The 16,853-nt window shown below is 46.4% G+C and overlaps 1 protein-coding gene across 1 annotated transcript; it reads left to right on the top strand.

Moving 5' to 3' along the window:
- On the top strand, positions 1-6,198 carry LOC115148465 (5-hydroxytryptamine receptor 7-like). The gene is made up of 2 exons (XM_029690377.1): positions 1-354; positions 4,431-6,198. The coding sequence occupies exons 1-2, from the start codon at positions 2-4 to the stop codon at positions 5,236-5,238; spliced, it is 1,161 nt and encodes a 386-aa protein (XP_029546237.1). The 5' UTR covers position 1; the 3' UTR covers positions 5,239-6,198.
- The last annotated feature ends 10,655 nt before the right edge of the window (positions 6,199-16,853 follow it).

The following is a 16,853-nucleotide window of genomic DNA, read 5'->3' as shown; positions in this document are numbered from 1 at the left end:
GATGGAGAATGGCACCAGGTGCGGGGAACAAATTCGGAACTACGACAAGGTGGAGAAAGTATTTATTGGAGCGATCCTCACCACGCTCACGCTGTTTACTATCTGCGGGAACTTGCTGGTGGTGATTTCGGTGTGCTTCGTGAAAAAGTTGCGGCAGCCGTCCAACTATCTGATCGTGTCTCTGGCGGTTGCCGACCTTTCAATCGCGCTGGCAGTTATGCCATTTGTCAGTATAACGGACCTTATTGGGGGGCAGTGGGTTTTTGGCCAAGTCTTCTGCAATGTTTTTATTGCCATGGACGTGATGTGTTGCACTGCATCTATAATGACGCTGTGCGTAATTAGTATAGACAGGTAAGTGCCGTTCCAACTCCTATTGCCCAGTGAATAAATGTATCACTAGCCACTTTAAACAATGCCACTTTATATAATATTTACATACCCTACATTACTCATCTCATATGTATATACTGTATTCTACACCACCTACTGCATCATGTCTATGCCGTTCGGCCATCACCCATCCATATATTTTTATGTACATATTCTTATTCATTCCTTTACACTTGTGTGTATAAGGTAGTTGTGCAATTGTTAGATTACTTGTTAAATATTACTGCATGGTCGGAACTAGAAGCACAAGCATTTCGCTACACTCACATTAACATCTGCTAACCATGTGTATGTGATCAATAACATTTGATTTGATATGATATGATTTGATTGGCGGACTGATTGGCGGGTGTTGTGCCGAAAATCCCCCCCTGCCAGAACCCCCCCCTTCTAATTTCCTTCATTTTGTGGCTTGAGCCAAATACTTTCTATGGCACACATCAGAGTTAAATACTTTCTATAGAACAAACTTCACGTCAGGATAGGCAACCGAAATTAATAATTAATGTATGTTTGTTATATTAAACATAGAGGAGGGAGTAAAATGTAGGCAAGCAATAAACATTTCAGAAACACTATGGCACGGGGCGCCCCCGGGTGCGGGCGGGCGCTGAAGGGGGGTTCACCCAGGGCGCCATATTGAAACAAATAGACAAACCGAAAACTGCAGAGAAAAATCTGCTACTAAGATCAGTGAAATGTAGGCTAAACTGACAACGGAGTGAAGAGCAGAAATCTCAACTAGCAAGCAAGTCGCAACAAGGAAGAACGCGAAGAGGGGGGAATTCTGGCAGAGGGGGAGATTTTCGGCACAACACCGGTACTCATTGTGGGTGACGGTACTGTTTATATTTAGGTACAGGAGCTCCACAATACTTTAGAGCTAATATTCTATAAGAGGGGCAGGAGCTCAAGCAGTAGAACATTCGAAGTGCAGGAACTCAGCTCCAGCTCTGCTGAAGCACTGCTGTTACCTACATAGAAGGACAAGTGTGTTGTTTGTGTTATGTGACAAGGTTAAATCCGTTTGGTTACGATTGTTAATTATGCATTTAATTGTTAATTGCATTTCATTTGTTAAATAAAAATGGTGGTTTGTGTTTTGTGCACACATAGGCTACTTGTGTTAATAATCCCATACGGGTTGTGCACCAATTCGTGTACTAAATTACAAAATATATTTAAAAAATCTATCATACATATTTACAGAGTAAATTGAGTGGGTAACACTTTCGCCTCCAGAACCATATTTTCCCCCTGCAGAGGGATTGAGCCCTTTATGTCTCTGCTGCTCCCTCTACTCTGTTCCCTGCTTCTGCTCCTATCCTGTCTCTGCTGCTCCCTCTATCCTCTCTCTGCTGCTGCCTCTACTATGTCTCCCTGCTTCTGCTCCTATCCTGTCTCTGCTGCTCCCTCTACTCTGTCTCCCTGCTTCTGCTCCTATCCTGTCTCTGCTGCTCCCTCTACTCTGTCTCCCTGCTTCTGCTCCTATCCTGTCTCTGCTGCTCCCTCTACTCTGTCTCCCTGCTTCTGCTCCTATCCTGTCTCTGCTGCTCCCTCTATCCTGTCTCTGCTGCTCCCTCTACTCTGTCTCCCTGCTTCTGCTCCTATCCTGTCTCTGCTGCTCCCTCTACTCTGTCTCCCTGCTTCTGCTCCTTTCCTGTCTCTGCTGCTCCCTCTACTCTGTCTCCCTGCTTCTGCTCCTATCCTGTCTCTGCTGCTCCCTCTATCCTGTCTCTGCTGCTCCCTCTACTCTGTCTCCCTGCTTCTGCTCCTATCCTGTCTCTGCTGCTCCCTCTACTCTGTCTCCCTGCTTCTGCTCCTATCCTGTCTCTGCTGCTCCCTCTACTCTGTCTCCCTGCTTCTGCTCCTATCCTGTCTCTGCTGCTCCCTCTATCCTGTCTCTGCTGCTCCCTCTACTATGTCTCCCTGCTTCTGCTCCTATCCTGTCTCTGCTGCTCCCTCTACTCTGTCTCCCTGCTTCTGCTCCTATCCTGTCTCTGCTGCTCCCTCTATCCTGTCTCTGCTGCTCCCTCTATCCTGTCTCTGCTGCTCCCTCTACTCTGTCTCCCTGCTTCTGCTCCTTTCCTGTCTCTGCTGCTCCCTCTACTCTGTCTCCCTGCTTCTGCTCCAATCCTGTCTCTGCTGCTCCCTCTACTCTGTCTCCCTGCTTCTGCTCCTATCCTGTCTCTGCTGCTCCCTCTATCCTGTCTCTGCTGCTCCCTCTACTCTGTCTCCCTGCTTCTGCTCCTATCCTGTCTCTGCTGCTCCCTCTACTCTGTCTCTGCTGCTCCCTCTACTCTGTCTCCCTGCTTCTGCTCCTATCCTGTCTCTGCTGCTCCCTCTATCCTGTCTCTGCTGCTCCCTCTACTCTGTCTCCCTGCTTCTGCTCCTATCCTGTCTCTGCTGCTCCCTCTATCCTGTCTCTGCTGCTCCCTCTATCCTGTCTCTGCTGCTCCCTCTACTCTGTCTCCCTGCTTCTGCTCCTATCCTGTCTCTGCTGCTCCCTCTACTCTGTCTCCCTGCTTCTGCTCCTATCCTGTCTCTGCTGCTCCCTCTACTCTGTCTCCCTGCTTCTGCTCCTATCCTGTCTCTGCTGCTCCCTCTACTCTGTCTCACTGCTTCTGCTCCTATCCTGTCTCTGCTGCTCCCTCTACTCTGTCTCCCTGCTTCTGCTCCTATCCTGTCTCTGCTGCTCCCTCTATCCTGTCTCTGCTGCTCCCTCTACTCTGTCTCCCTGCTTCTGCTCCTATCCTGTCTCTGCTGCTCCCTCTATCCTGTCTCTGCTGCTCCCTCTACTCTTTCTCCCTGCTTCTGCTCCTATCCTGTCTCTGCTGCTCCCTCTACTCTGTCTCTGCTGCTCCCTCTACTCTGTCTCCCTGCTTCTGCTCCTATCCTGTCTCTGCTGCTCCCTCTATCCTGTCTCTGCTGCTCCCTCTATCCTGTCTCTGCTGCTCCCTCTACTCTGTCGCCCTGCTTCTGCTCCTATCCTGTCTCTGCTGCTCCCTCTACTCTGTCTCCCTGCTTCTGCTCCTATCCTGTCTCTGCTGCTCCCTCTACTCTGTCTCTGCTGCTCCCTCTACTCTGTCTCCCTGCTTCTGCTCCTATCCTGTCTCTGCTGCTCCCTCTACTCTGTCTCCCTGCTTCTGCTCCTATCCTGTCTCTGCTGCCCCCTCTACTCTGTCTCTGCTGCTCCCTCTACTCTGTCTCCCTGCTTCTGCTCTTATCCTGTCTCTGCTGCTCCCTCTACTCTGTCTCCCTGCTTCTGCTCTTATCCTGTCTCTGCTGCTCCCTCTACTCTGCCTCCCTGCTTCTGCTCCTATCCTGTCTCTGTTGCTCCCTCTACTCTGTCTCCCTGCTTCTGCTCCTTTCCTGTCTCTGCTGCTCCCTCTACTCTGTCTCCCTGCTTCTGCTCTTATCCTGTCTCTGCTGCTCCCTCTACTCTGCCTCCCTGCTTCTGCTCCTATCCTGTTTCTGCTGCTCCCTCTACTCTGTCTCCCTGCTTCTGCTCCTATCCTGTCTCTGCTGCTCCCTCTACTCTGTCTCCCTGCTTCTGCTCCTATCCTGTCTCTGCTGCTCCCTCTACTCTGTCTCCCTGCTTCTGCTCCTATCCTGTCTCTGCTGCTCCCTCTACTCTGTCTCCCTGCTTCTGCTCCTATCCTGTCTCTGCTGCTCCCTCTACTCTGTCTCCCTGCTTCTGCTCCTATCCTGTCTCTGCTGCTCCCTCTACTCTGTCTCCCTGCTTCTGCTCCTTTCCTGTTGAAATAATATTAATACAAACGCGTAAGTAGTTCAGAATTCCATTCTCAAAAGTATAGCCTAGCTGTAGTAGTAGGCTACATTATAATACGATTGTTATACATTATCTTCTTATAATTGCTATAGTTCATTTGGGGTGAATAACTCCCCAGTGTTTGTTTTCTGTTGGAAGTTGTTTTCTGTTCATTTAATGTATTTACAGTATTATGTTCTGTATGTATAAACAGTTTATGTTTAGCAGCTAATTAATGATATGTTTTTTTATTGTTTGTTCTGAGGTACCTGGGCATAACCAAGCCTCTGACCTACCCTATGAGGCAGAATGGCTGTTGCATGGCCAAGATGGTGCTGTCCGTGTGGCTCCTCTCTGCCTCCATCACCTTGCCCCCCCTCTTCGGCTGGGCCCAGAATGTAAACGACAACAAGGTGTGTCTGATCAGCCAGGACTTTGGTTACACCATCTACTCCACCTCAGTGGCGTTCTACATCCCCGTATCCGTCATGCTCATTATGTACTACCGCATCTACCGCGCCGCCAAGCTCAGCGCTGCCAAGCACACCATCACGGGCTTCCCGCGGGTCGGGGAGGAGGAGGCGCGGGGGGAAGAGGAGGAAGCCATGGAGGAACAGGAGGAGGAAGAGGAGAGCGTGGACTGTGTGTCGGCCGCCCTGAGGCTCCATAGGGAGGTGGAGGAGTGCACGCGATTCTCGCGCCTCATGAGGAGCAACCGGAGGAACATGTCCATCTTCAAGCGGGAGCAGAAGGCAGCAGCCACCCTGGGGATCGTGGTAGGGGCCTTCAGTGTCTGCTGGATGCCTTTCTTCTTACTGTCCACGGCCAGACCCTTCATCTGCAGGGCGGACTGCCCTAGCTGTGTGCCCTTGTGGGTGGAGAGGACCCTGTTGTGGCTGGGCTACGCCAACTCCCTCCTCAACCCTTTTATCTACGCCTTCTTCAACAGGGACCTGAGGACCACCTACAGCAACCTGCTGCGCTGCCGTTACCGCAACATCAACCGCAAGCTGTCCGCCGACGGCATGCACCAGGCCCTCAAACTGGTTGAAAAGACTCACTCTGTTATCTAAATGTGACAATGGTGTTATTGGTGTTATTGTTGTGGTATTGTGGCAGCTGCCATCTAAATGGTGTTATTGTTGTGGTATTGTGGCAGCTGCCATCTAAATGGTGTTATTGTTGTGGTATTGTGGCAGCTGTCATCTAAATGGTGTTATTGTTGTGGTATTGTGGCAGCTGCCATCTAAATGGTGTTATTGTTGTGGTATTGTGGCAGCTGCCATCTAAATGGTGTTATTGTTGTGGTATTGTGGCAGCTGCCATCTAAATGGTGTTATTGTTGTGGTATTGTGGCAGCTGCCATCTAAATGGTGTTATTGTTGTGGTATTGTGGCAGCTGCCATCTAAATGGTGTTATTGTTGTGGTATTGTGGCAGCTGTCATCTAAATGGTGTTATTGTTGTGGTATTGTGGCAGCTGCCATCTAAATGGTGTTATTGTTGTGGTATTGTGGAAGTTGCCATCTAAATGGTGTTATTGTGGGAGTTGCCACACTGAGAAAGTCTTAGGTCAATGGTATCTGCTTGCCTGGTCCTCTACTCAAGATCTTGCATGTCCAGACAGTCTAAAACAGGGCTCTCCAAACATGTTCCTGGAGAGTCATCCTCCTGTAGGTTTGAACTCCAACCCTGTTCCTGAAGCCGAATCAGGTTAGTTACAGCTGGGGTTGGAGGGAAATCCTACAGCTCTCCAGGATCTGTGTTGGAGAGCCCTGGTATGGTATTGGAGAGGTCTGATTATGAAACAAATATGAAGCAATCTTTCCATCTGAATGTGAGTCCATGGTCACTGGCTTTGTGTCCGTGACCTTATGGTTCTTCCCCTGGGCTTTTCCAAGTTGTGCTATTTGTGATGATGTCTCACAGCAATCAATGATGGTTAGCTGTTGCATGGAACAAAACATTTTCTGTACAGAATGTCACTGCAACAATGGTGTGGCTCTGTCAAAAATCAACTATGGGTGTTGCATTTTCCAGTTTACATTTTTTTATATATATTTTTTTCATTTTTATTTCACCTTTATTTAACCAGGTAGGCTAGTTGAGAACAAGTTCTCATTTACAACTGCGACCTGGCCAAGATAAAGCAAAGCAGTTTGTCACAAACAACAACACAGAGTTACACATGGAATAAACAAACATACAGTCAATAATACAATAGAAAAGTCTATATACAGCATGTGCAAATGAGGTTGGATAAGGGAGGTAGGCAATAAATAGGCCATAGTGGTGAAATAATTACAATATAGCAATTAAACACTAGAGTGATAGATGTGCAGAAGATGAATGTGCAAGTAGAGATACTGGGGTGCAAAGGAGCAAAATAAATAAAATAAATAACAGTATGGGGATGAGGTAGTTGGATGGGCTATTTACAGATATTTACAGTGATCTGTGAGCTGCTCTGACAGCTGGTGCTTAAAGTTAGTGAGGGAGATATGAGTCTCCAGCTTCAGTGATTTTTGCAGTTCATTCCAGTCATTGGCAGCAGAGAACTGGAAGGAGAGACGGCCAAAGGAGGAATTGGCTTTGGGGGTGACCAGCGAAATACATCTGCTGTAGCTCGTGCTACGGGTGGGTGCTGCTATGGTGACCAGTGAGCTGATAAAAGGCAGGGCTTTACCTAGCAAAGACTTATAGATGACCTGGAGCCAGTGGGTTTGAATATGAAGCGAGGGCCAGCCAACGAGAGCATACAGGTCGCAGTGGTGGGTAGTATATGGGGCTTTGGTGACAAAACGGATAGCACTGTGATAGACTGCATCCAATTTGCTAAGTAGAGTGTTGGAGGCTATTTTGTAAATGACGTCGCCGAAGTCAAGGATCGGTAGGATAGTCAGTTCTACGAGGGTATGTTTGGCAGCATGAGTGAAGGATGCTTTGTTGCGAAATAGGAAGCCGATTCTAGATTTAATTTTGGATTGGAGATGCTTAATGTGAGTCTGGAAGGAGAGTTTACAGTCTAACCAGACACTTAGGTATTTGTAGTTGTCCACGTATTCTAAGTCAGAACCGTCCAGAGTAGTGATGCTGGACGGGTGGGCAGGTGCAGGCAGCGAACGGTTGAAGAGCATGCATTTAGTTTTACTTGCATTTAAGAGCAGTTGGAGGCCACGGAAGGAGAGTTGTATGGCATTGAAACTCGTCTGAAGGTTAGTTCTATGGTTGTGCTATGGTTCTATGGTTAGTTATGCTATGGTTCTATGGTTAGTTCTATGGTTGTGCTAGTTGTGATATGGTTGCCCAAACATGACCCCTCAGAACAATGAATGATAGTTAGGTGTTGCTTAAGGAGCAATCAGCAGTTGCTACATCCATTTTTGTACTTAAATGAAAGATATACCCATTGATTCTTGAAGAGTATAACTTAGAAATCCACCATGAGCTTAGTTCAACTGTCACACTCCATGAGAACCCAAAATATAACCTTTTTTTGTCCAATTTTTGTAAACAAAGTAAATGTAAACAAATCCTATTTAGTCCCAAAACATAGTTAAAACAAATGGTGATATAATGGATGGTCAGTCCTTGCATCCATAGCTCTGTCTACAAATCTGAGAGTGGTTACATTTCTCCAAACCCATCCTTCAGCTGTTTATTAAAAAGTGGCAGGGTGAGCTTTGTTGATGTTAAACTGCAAATTTCCCCCTCAAGAGTTGGAAATGAACATTTTCTGAATGTCACTGCAACAATTTTGTGGCTCGGTGAAAAATCAACTATGGTGTGTTGATGTTCTACCATGTTTATACATTTGACCTTCAGACGTCTTTTTAATTACAGTTAATACAGACTCTAAATGCAAATGATTCATTGTGACGTATTGGACATGGGTCACAACCAATGGACAAACAACCTACATCTGATATGTTACCTACTGGGAGGATGTATGCCCATTTAAGTATATGAAGACATTTTTTAATCTCTGTTAATTTATGTTCAATGTATGTTTGTTGAATGGCAGCATATAAATGTGATTGACAAATCATTATGTACTTGTTTTGAAATGATTAAAGGATTAAACAGACAGAATTGCATGGTTTTGATAGTAATGGTATAAAGATGTAAAGTGTAAATATAATCCGAGGGTTTTCTGTTAACCATCAATAGTTTCTTATAGAATGGCGATAACATTGTTTAATTTACATAGCATTATGAATCTGGTTTTACATAATCATTTATTAAATATTTACAGTTGTCATAATTTGTGTTTGACATTTTCTTGACTAAAACGTCAGTATTCTCAGTAATATGTTATATGAATTCCCAGAGAAGTGCAGGAAAGCGTAGGGGTGTAGGTCATACGCAGTCATACGCACTTATTAACACCACTGAATCATACGTCACAAAGGCATCTTAATGTCTGATTATGAGTCAAAACCAAGACAGCTGAAGGAGGAAAAGGGATTAGGCTGACTTTCTATTTCTGATCTAAATCCAACATTTAGCCAGTCACTCACTTAGCAAAGTTGGAGAAAAAAAATACAGAAGAAACACTATAGGCTATAGATTATTGGTTATAATAGAAATGAACACATTATGGGAAAACGAGTTATCCTAGTTAGCTATATATAAAAACGAACATTACAAATTGTCTGTCCTCAAACGTTTTTTGTAACTGTATGAATAGGGTCTTTCCTGTTTGTAGCGTTCCTTAATTCTCTATCAGAATTAAATACATTTCTTATCTATCTCCATCCTCCCTGACCAGTCCCCACAGCTCCCAACACACACACACACACACACACTTGTGTTGAGTGTCCAGATGTCCAGTGTCTTCGTGACAGGTCACGTGACCAGCGGTAAAACACGTCTTTTAAATGAATTACTGCGACGGAATGTGACAAATCCAGTGGTAGATTATCAGCCACACAGATCTAAATGAGCTATTAGCACCAGAGGTCCACAAGGCTCTGGGTTACGTCATTTCATAACGCATCCGCTCTAACAGCTCAACCTGGTCTCAGAGCATTTTTGCATTATTCTGTACGTAAATCCGAGACACTATTTAGTAGGATATGTTACGTTTCGTATGGTATGTATTCATCTGTGGATGTCCATCACCCATTTCTTATTATATGTTACGAATAACAATTCCGTCACAAGGAGTCACTAGAGCACAATGAGACAGGGAAATTCCATTTGGCCAAACCCTCCCCTAATCCGGACGACGCTGGGCCAATTGTGCGCTGCCTCCTAGGTCTCCCTGTCACAGCCAGCTGTGACATAGCCTGGGATCGAACCCGAGGCTGTAGTGACACACTGTGATGCAGTGCCTTAGAGCTCTTCACCACTCAGGAGGCCCAAGAATTTGCTAAACTTACAAAATATTACAAATTAGCAAAACATATGAAATGTTATGAATTCTAGCCAGGTGGCTAACGTTAGCCAGCTCGCTAAGGTTAGCTAGGCTAGGGGTTAGGCTTAGGGTTACGGTTGGGGTTAAGTTTAGGAGTTAGGTTAAGGTTAGGGTTAGGGAAGGTTTAGCTAACATGCTAAGTTGTTGCAAAGTAACTAAAAAGTATTAAGATGATGAAAAGTTACTAGTTAGCTAAAATACCAAAGTTGCCGATGAGATTCGAAACTCGCAACCTTTGTATATAGGTAACTAGGACATTCGCATCCTCCTATCGTTTTTGTCTTAAGTAACCATCTGTCTTATTTAATCACACCAAACGCACCATATCATACTAAATGGATTGTCTCGGATTTACGTACAGAATAATATGAAATGCTCTGAGACCAGGTTGCAAAGCTATGTCAGACTGTTGTAGGGCTATGGATGGCAGCAGAGAGATGATGACTGGAAATGCCCAATCACAGGCTGCTGAGACTAAACAGCCTTGCAAGCGTCATGGCCTATCAATACAACCTTCTTAATTAATCTTTAAAAGTCGACTGACGCACCTGTGTCAATCTATTTAACATTATAAAGGAATCCCCATTAAACTCCATTTGTTTAAGCTAGCGATATCTTTTTTTTCTTTGTATGGGCTGCGTCTCAATCCACTACATCTTCCTATGGCGGCTTTCCTCATCTGTGGTGGAAAGTGACATAGCTACAGAGATGTTTGTCAGACAAGGAGACATCCCGAATCTCGTTCTGTTCATGAAAACGTCTGTTTGGCCTACAAACTCACACGGAAAGATGAGACTCTATGGAAAGATGAGACTCTCACGAACACAATGGTGTTCTCTGTTTTGCTATTCAAAGGACTCGTCTGAAGTTAACCGGTATAAAAAATGAATGAAGTATGGAAGCTGGATTAGTATCCGAAGCTGGATTAGCTTCCATGCAGCTTCTCTCCCGGAGAACAGGGTGTAAAAAACCTTCTTCACCTCTCCCACGAACCGCTCCAGACTAACGCATATGGCCGGCTGCTGCTCTCACCTGGCAGTAACCCAGGTGAGAGCCCTCCCAGACATCAGCGTGATGAGATAGGCTATCTTGAAGTGATCCGAGGGGAAGGAGGAGGGCTGAAGCTCGAAAATGAGGGCACACTGAGCCAGAAATGCTCGACTCTCCTTTGAAGCGTTCCAGGGGTGGTAAACAAGGCTCCCGAGAAGGTGGAGTGGCCGATGAGACGGCGCTGCTAACCCCTGAGTTACTGAGGGGATTTGGGGCTACCACCTTGGTAGGCTACCTCCCAGACAACCTGCGGAATTGCTCCAGCAAACTGTCCAATGCCCTGTCATGGCGTTCAGCCAACGTTTGGACCTCCTCCATGAGGCCACGAAGCAGTTCCTCGTGCCTCCCGATGGTGGCTCCTTGGGAGGAGATTGTGTCGTGCAGCTGGCCCGGGTCTGCTGGGTCTGTCATGGCCAGTTCGTACTATCAGGATTAAGATAAGACCCAGATGCAGACTGTTTCAAAGTAACAATGTTTATTACAGCAACAGGGGGTCAGGCAGAGGTCGGTAATCCAGAGGTGGGGCAAAGGTACAGGATGGCAGGCAGGCTCAGGGTCAGTGGCAGGCAGAGTGGTCAGGCGGGCGGGCTCAGTGTCAGGACAGGCAAGAGTCAAAACCAGGAGGGTGAGAAAGAGAGACTGGGGGGGAAAAGCAGGCGCTGATCCAAAAAACGCTGATTGACTTGACAAACAAGACGAACTGGCAAAAGACAAACAGAGAACAGGTATAAATATACAGGGGATAATAGGGAAGATGGGCGACACCTGGAGGGGGGTGGAGACAATCACAAGGACAGGTGAAACAGATCAGGGCGTGAAAATATCAATACACCCTTCTTAATGAAACAAGCATCAATACACCCTTCTTAATGAAACAAGCATCCTGGCCTGTCAATACATCCTTCTTAATTAAACAAGCATCAATACACCCTTCTTAATGAAACAAGCATCCTGGCCTGTCAATACACCCTTCTTAATGAAACAAGCATCCTGGCCTGTCAATACATCCTTCTTAATTAAACAAGCATCAATACACCCTTCTTAATGAAACAAGCATCCTGGCCTGTCAATACACCCTTCTTAATGAAACAAGCATCCTGGCCTGTCAATACATCCTTCTTAATTAAACAAGCATCAATACACCCTTCTTAATGAAACAAGCATCCTGGCCTGTCAATACACCCTTCTTAATGAAACAAGCATCCTGGCCTGTCAATACATCCTTCTTAATTAAACAAGCATCAATACACCCTTCTTAATGAAACAAGCATCCTGGCCTGTCAATACACCCTTCTTAATGAAACAAGCATCCTGGCCTGTCAATACATCCTTCTTAATTAAACAAGCATCAATACACCCTTCTTAATGAAACAAGCATCCTGGCCTGTCAATACACCCTTCTTAATGAAACAAGCATCCTGGCCTGTCAATACATCCTTCTTAATTAAACAAGCATCAATACACCCTTCTTAATGAAACAAGCATCCTGGCCTGTCAATACATCCTTCTTAATTAAACAAGCATCAATACACCCTTCTTAATGAAACAAGCATCCTGGCCTGTCAATACACCCTTCTTAATGAAACAAGCATCCTGGCCTGTCAATACATCCTTCTTAATTAAACAAGCATCAATACACCCTTCTTAATGAAACAAGCATCCTGGCCTGTCAATACACCCTTCTTAATGAAACAAGCATCCTGGCCTGTCAATACATCCTTCTTAATTAAACAAGCATCAATACACACTTCTTAATCAAAAAAAAAGAATGACAGTCCTGTTATTCATGAATTCTGTTCTTCATGAATTCAATGATTGTAACGTTTGGGCGTAGTGGGTGCAGAGTCAGGAGCAGGAAGCAGAGAATGCAGGGTAGTATTTTTAATAACACACAACGGCAAAACACAAGCCGCCCCAACAGCGAACTAGGGCGCACACAAAACCAAAGTGCCCAAACACATGGGACAGAAAAGGTCGGCGCAAAATACGCACTAGCACCTCAAAATACAATGAGCGTGCAACAACAAGCTAAACACAGAGCAAACAATCCTGCATACAGAGCAGGTGGGCCTCCTGGCTAAAATAGCCCGGCTAATCAGCCCAAACCAAAAACAGGTGCACACAATAAACGGAAAGGGGGAAAAGGAAATCAGTGGCAGCTAGTAGGCCGGCGACGACAACCGTTGAGCGCCACCCGAACAGGAGGGGGAGCTACCTACGGTAGGAGTCGTGACAATGATAATTTACTTAGAAGATGTTTATTTCTTAGTATGTAGTTACGTACTTGGTCCTCTTTGTTCCTACGTGAAACCGAATGCTTTCACGAGAGAGCAGCACTGCTGCCGATCTTCTGCCTTTTTCATCTCCTTCTCCATGGGTCTTCACCAGGTTTCTTTTGGCTGGTCACGCTACTTTTTCCAATCTGCTGTCTGGTGAAGCGCTGTGTTTGGCTCATTCATTCAGCATATATGCCCTATTATTTAAACAGTGTACAGATGAAGGATTTTAATTTGAGCCAGTTTGCTACAGCAGTAAAATAATCCTGCATCAACAGTAAATGTGAATTATTATGTGGATTATAATTAATGGACATTTTATTTAGGGGAAACCTGTTTTAGGGTAAGATTTGAATACCACTGGCCTATTTTGTATGGACCCAGAGGCCTTGTATCAATACCTGTCACAGCTTACGGTCTTCCTTATCTAAAGCCCAACTCTCCTTATCTCTCTCATCCCAAACTCACCCAGCTCTTCTTATCTCTCTCATACCAAACCCACCCAGCACTCATTATCTCTCTCATCCCAAACTCACCCTCTCCTTATCTCTCCTATCCCAAACCCGCCCAGCCATCTTCCTTATCTCTCTCATCCCAAACTCATCCAGCTCTCCTTATCTCTCTCATACCAAACCCACCCAGCTCTCCTTACCTCTCTCATACCAAACCCACCCAGCCATCCCTCTTATCTCTCTCATACCAAACCCACCCAGCACTCATTATCTCTCTCATCGCAAACTCACCCTCTCCTTATCTCTCCTATCCCAAACTTGCCAAGCCATCTTCCTTATCTCTCTCATCCCAAACCCACCCAGCCATCCTCTTTATCTCTCTCATCCCAAACCCACCCAGCTCTCCTTCTCTCTCATCCAAAACTCACCCAGCTCTCCTTATCTCTCTCATCCCAAACCCACCCAGCTCTCCTTATCTCTCTCATACCAAACCCACCCAGCTCTCCTTATCTCTCTCACCCCAAACTCACCCAGCTCTCCTTATCTCTCTCATCCCAAACTCGCCCAGCTCTCCATCTCTCTCATCCCAAACTCGCCCAGCTCTCCTTATCTCTCTCATCCCAAACTCACCCAGCTCTCCTTATCTCTCTCATCCCAAACTCACCCAGCTCTCCTTATCTCTCTCATCCCAAACTCACCCAGCTCTCCTTATCTCTCTCATACCAAACCCACCCAGCTCTCCTTATCTCTCTCACCCCAAACTCACCCAGCTCTCCTTATCTCTCTCATCCCAAACTCACCCAGCCATCCTCTTTATCTCTCTCATCCCAAACCCACCCAGCCATCCTCTTTATCTCTCTCATCCCAAACTCACCCAGCTCTATTTATCTCTTTCATCCCAAACCCACCCAGCTCTCCTTATCTCTCTCATCCCAAACCCACCCAGCTCTCCTTATCTCTCTCACCCCAAACTCACCCAGCTCTCCTTATCTCTCTCATCCCAAACTCACCCAGCTCTCCTTATCTCTCTCATCCCAAACTCACCCAGCTCTCCTTATCTCTCTCATACCAAACCCACCCAGCTCTCCTTATCTCTCTCACCCCAAACTCACCCAGCTCTCCTTATCTCTCTCATCCCAAACTCACCCAGCCATCCTCTTTATCTCTCTCATCCCAAACCCACCCAGCCATCCTCTTTATCTCTCTCATCCCAAACTCACCCAGCTCTATTTATCTCTTTCATCCCAAACCCACCCAGCTCTCCTTATCTCTCTCATCCCAAACTCACCCAGCTCTCCTTATCTCTCTCATCCCAAACTCACCCAGCTCTCCTTATCTCTCTCATCCCAAACCCACCCAGCTCTCCTTATCTCTCTCACCCCAAACTCACCCAGCTCTCCTTATCTCTCTCATCCCAATGAGAATGGCAATAACAACCATTTCACAGTGCACAAGCCGGAAGTGGACATTTCCATCCAGAAAGATTAAACAGATCTCTATACACAAAAAGTCACACGCCCTGCAAAAGTGTAGAAGATTAAGGGAAAAACTCCTTGAAGAGAGGAAAACTTTCCTTAAAGAGAACTCTGTATGCTTGCGGTGTGTCTCCTCAACCGCACACCAGGTGAAGAACTGTAACGCTGTCATCCAGCTCAGAGTGTGGAAGCTACAGACATATTGCAGCTCTTCATGCGAGTCCTGCCTCTTGGTCTCAGAAAGAAGCCGTCAGCTCCTCCACACAGCATGGCGGGGAGGAAGACGAGTCTCCATCCTCTCCAGTTGGCACTTCCACCTGCACTGAGGTCTGTGGGGACAATGCTCAGGGAAAATCTTGCTCCAAGATCTGTCTTGCAAATGTCTACCCAGAGGGTCAACCTAAGAAGAAGATAAAAATGTATGCCATTCTGGAAGACCAGAGTAATAAGTCCTTAGCCAGATCAGTCTTCTTCAAAATGTTCAACGTAGCCGACGACACCCCACCTTACATCCTTAAAATGTGTGCAGGTGTCTGAGACCATGTGCCGGAGAGCGAGAGGCTTCATTGTGGAATCAGCTGATGGAAAGGCCTGTTTGCCTCTTTCCACACTCATTGTGTGCAATGAGCTTCCGAACAATAGGGCAGAAATCCCTACACCAGATGCTGCAAGGTATCACCCTCTCCTCAAGTTCTTTGACACCAAGATACCTCCCCTGGAACCTCATGTTGAGATCCTGCTACTACTAGAGAGAGACATCATCCAGGTCCACAAGGTGCTAGAGCAGAGCAACGGTCTCCTGCACTCCTCCTTCGCACAGCGCCTAACCCTCGGCTGGGTTGCTCCACTCCCTTTTAGCTCTTGGCAATGCCTCCCCAACAACCGCGCCCAGGCCAACAATTGCCTCACTTCACTCACACGCACATTCAAGAAAAGTCCAGAGATAAAGGACCATTTCATTGAGTTCATGCGCAATGAGCACGCTGAAATTACTCCACCCTTACAAGCAGATGAAGAGTGCTGGTATCTTTCAATCTTCGGGGTGTATCGTCCCCCCAGAAATGGACAGATAAGAGTGGTATTTGACTCCAGTGCCCAGCACCACGGGGTATCACTGAACAACGTCCTGCTTACCGGTCCCAACATGAACAACAGTCTGCTTGGGGTACTACTGCGGTTTAGAAAAGAGCCAGTGGCTGTGACAGGAGATGTTTCACTGTTTTGTGGTTTGTGAAGACCATCGGAACTACCTGCAATTCCTCTGGTACTGCCACAACGACTTGGATGTTGAAGTTGTGAAGTACAGGATGCGGGTCCACGTCTTCGGTAACAGCCCATCCTTAGCAGTGGCCATGTATGGGCTCAGGAAAGCCGCCTTAAAAGGTGAGAGGGATCATGGAGCAGTGGCAAGGCACTTCATCGAGAGGAACTTTTACGTCGACGACGGTATCGTATCCCTGCCCACAGAGAAAGAAGCCATCACTCTTCTCCACAATGCACAAGATCGCCTCTAACAAGGCAGAGATCATGAGAGCCTTTTGTCTAGAAGACCTAGCTAAGGGGCTGAAGGACCTGGATCTGAGCCTCGACTTCCCTCCCATGCAGAGAAGTCTTGGGGTGAGCTGGGACATCGCAGACGATGTCTTCACATTTCAGGTGTCCTCAGCAGAGAAACCATACACTAGACGTGGAGTCTTGTCAACGATCAACAGCCTGATCGATCTGCTTGGATTTTCCGCTCCAGTAAGCATTGAAACATTCAAGGAAGAGCTTGCTATGGAGCCCTGCGGCTGGGACGCTCCTCTCCCAGAAAAGAAGATCAAAGAATGGAAACTCTGTAAATACTCACTGAAGGAGCTTGAGCTGCACATACACCTCCATCTCCCTCAGCCTAGCACACAAGAAAGAGTTGTGTCTTCTGTGATGCATCCACAAATGCCATCACAGCAGTAGCTTACCTGAAGACCACCAATGCCAGTGGGAACATAGATGTCGGCTTCATCTTTGGCAAGGCCAA

This window comes from Salmo trutta, chromosome 2 (genome assembly GCF_901001165.1).
Source record: "Salmo trutta chromosome 2, fSalTru1.1, whole genome shotgun sequence".
In the NCBI taxonomy this organism is placed as follows: domain Eukaryota; kingdom Metazoa; phylum Chordata; class Actinopteri; order Salmoniformes; family Salmonidae; genus Salmo; species Salmo trutta.
Note: the sequence above shows the minus strand (reverse complement) of the source record. Positions and strands in the feature narration are given on the sequence as shown.

What these genes read in the sequence shown, in the direction of transcription:
- LOC115148465 (XM_029690377.1), top strand. Translation starts at nt 2, where the DNA reads ATGGAGAATGGCACCAGGTGCGGGGAACAAATTCGGAACTACGACAAG. An exon ending in TGCGTAATTAGTATAGACAG is followed by an intron (nt 355 to 4,430) that starts GTAAGTGCCGTT and finishes GTTTGTTCTGAG; the next exon opens with GTACCTGGGCATAACCAAGC.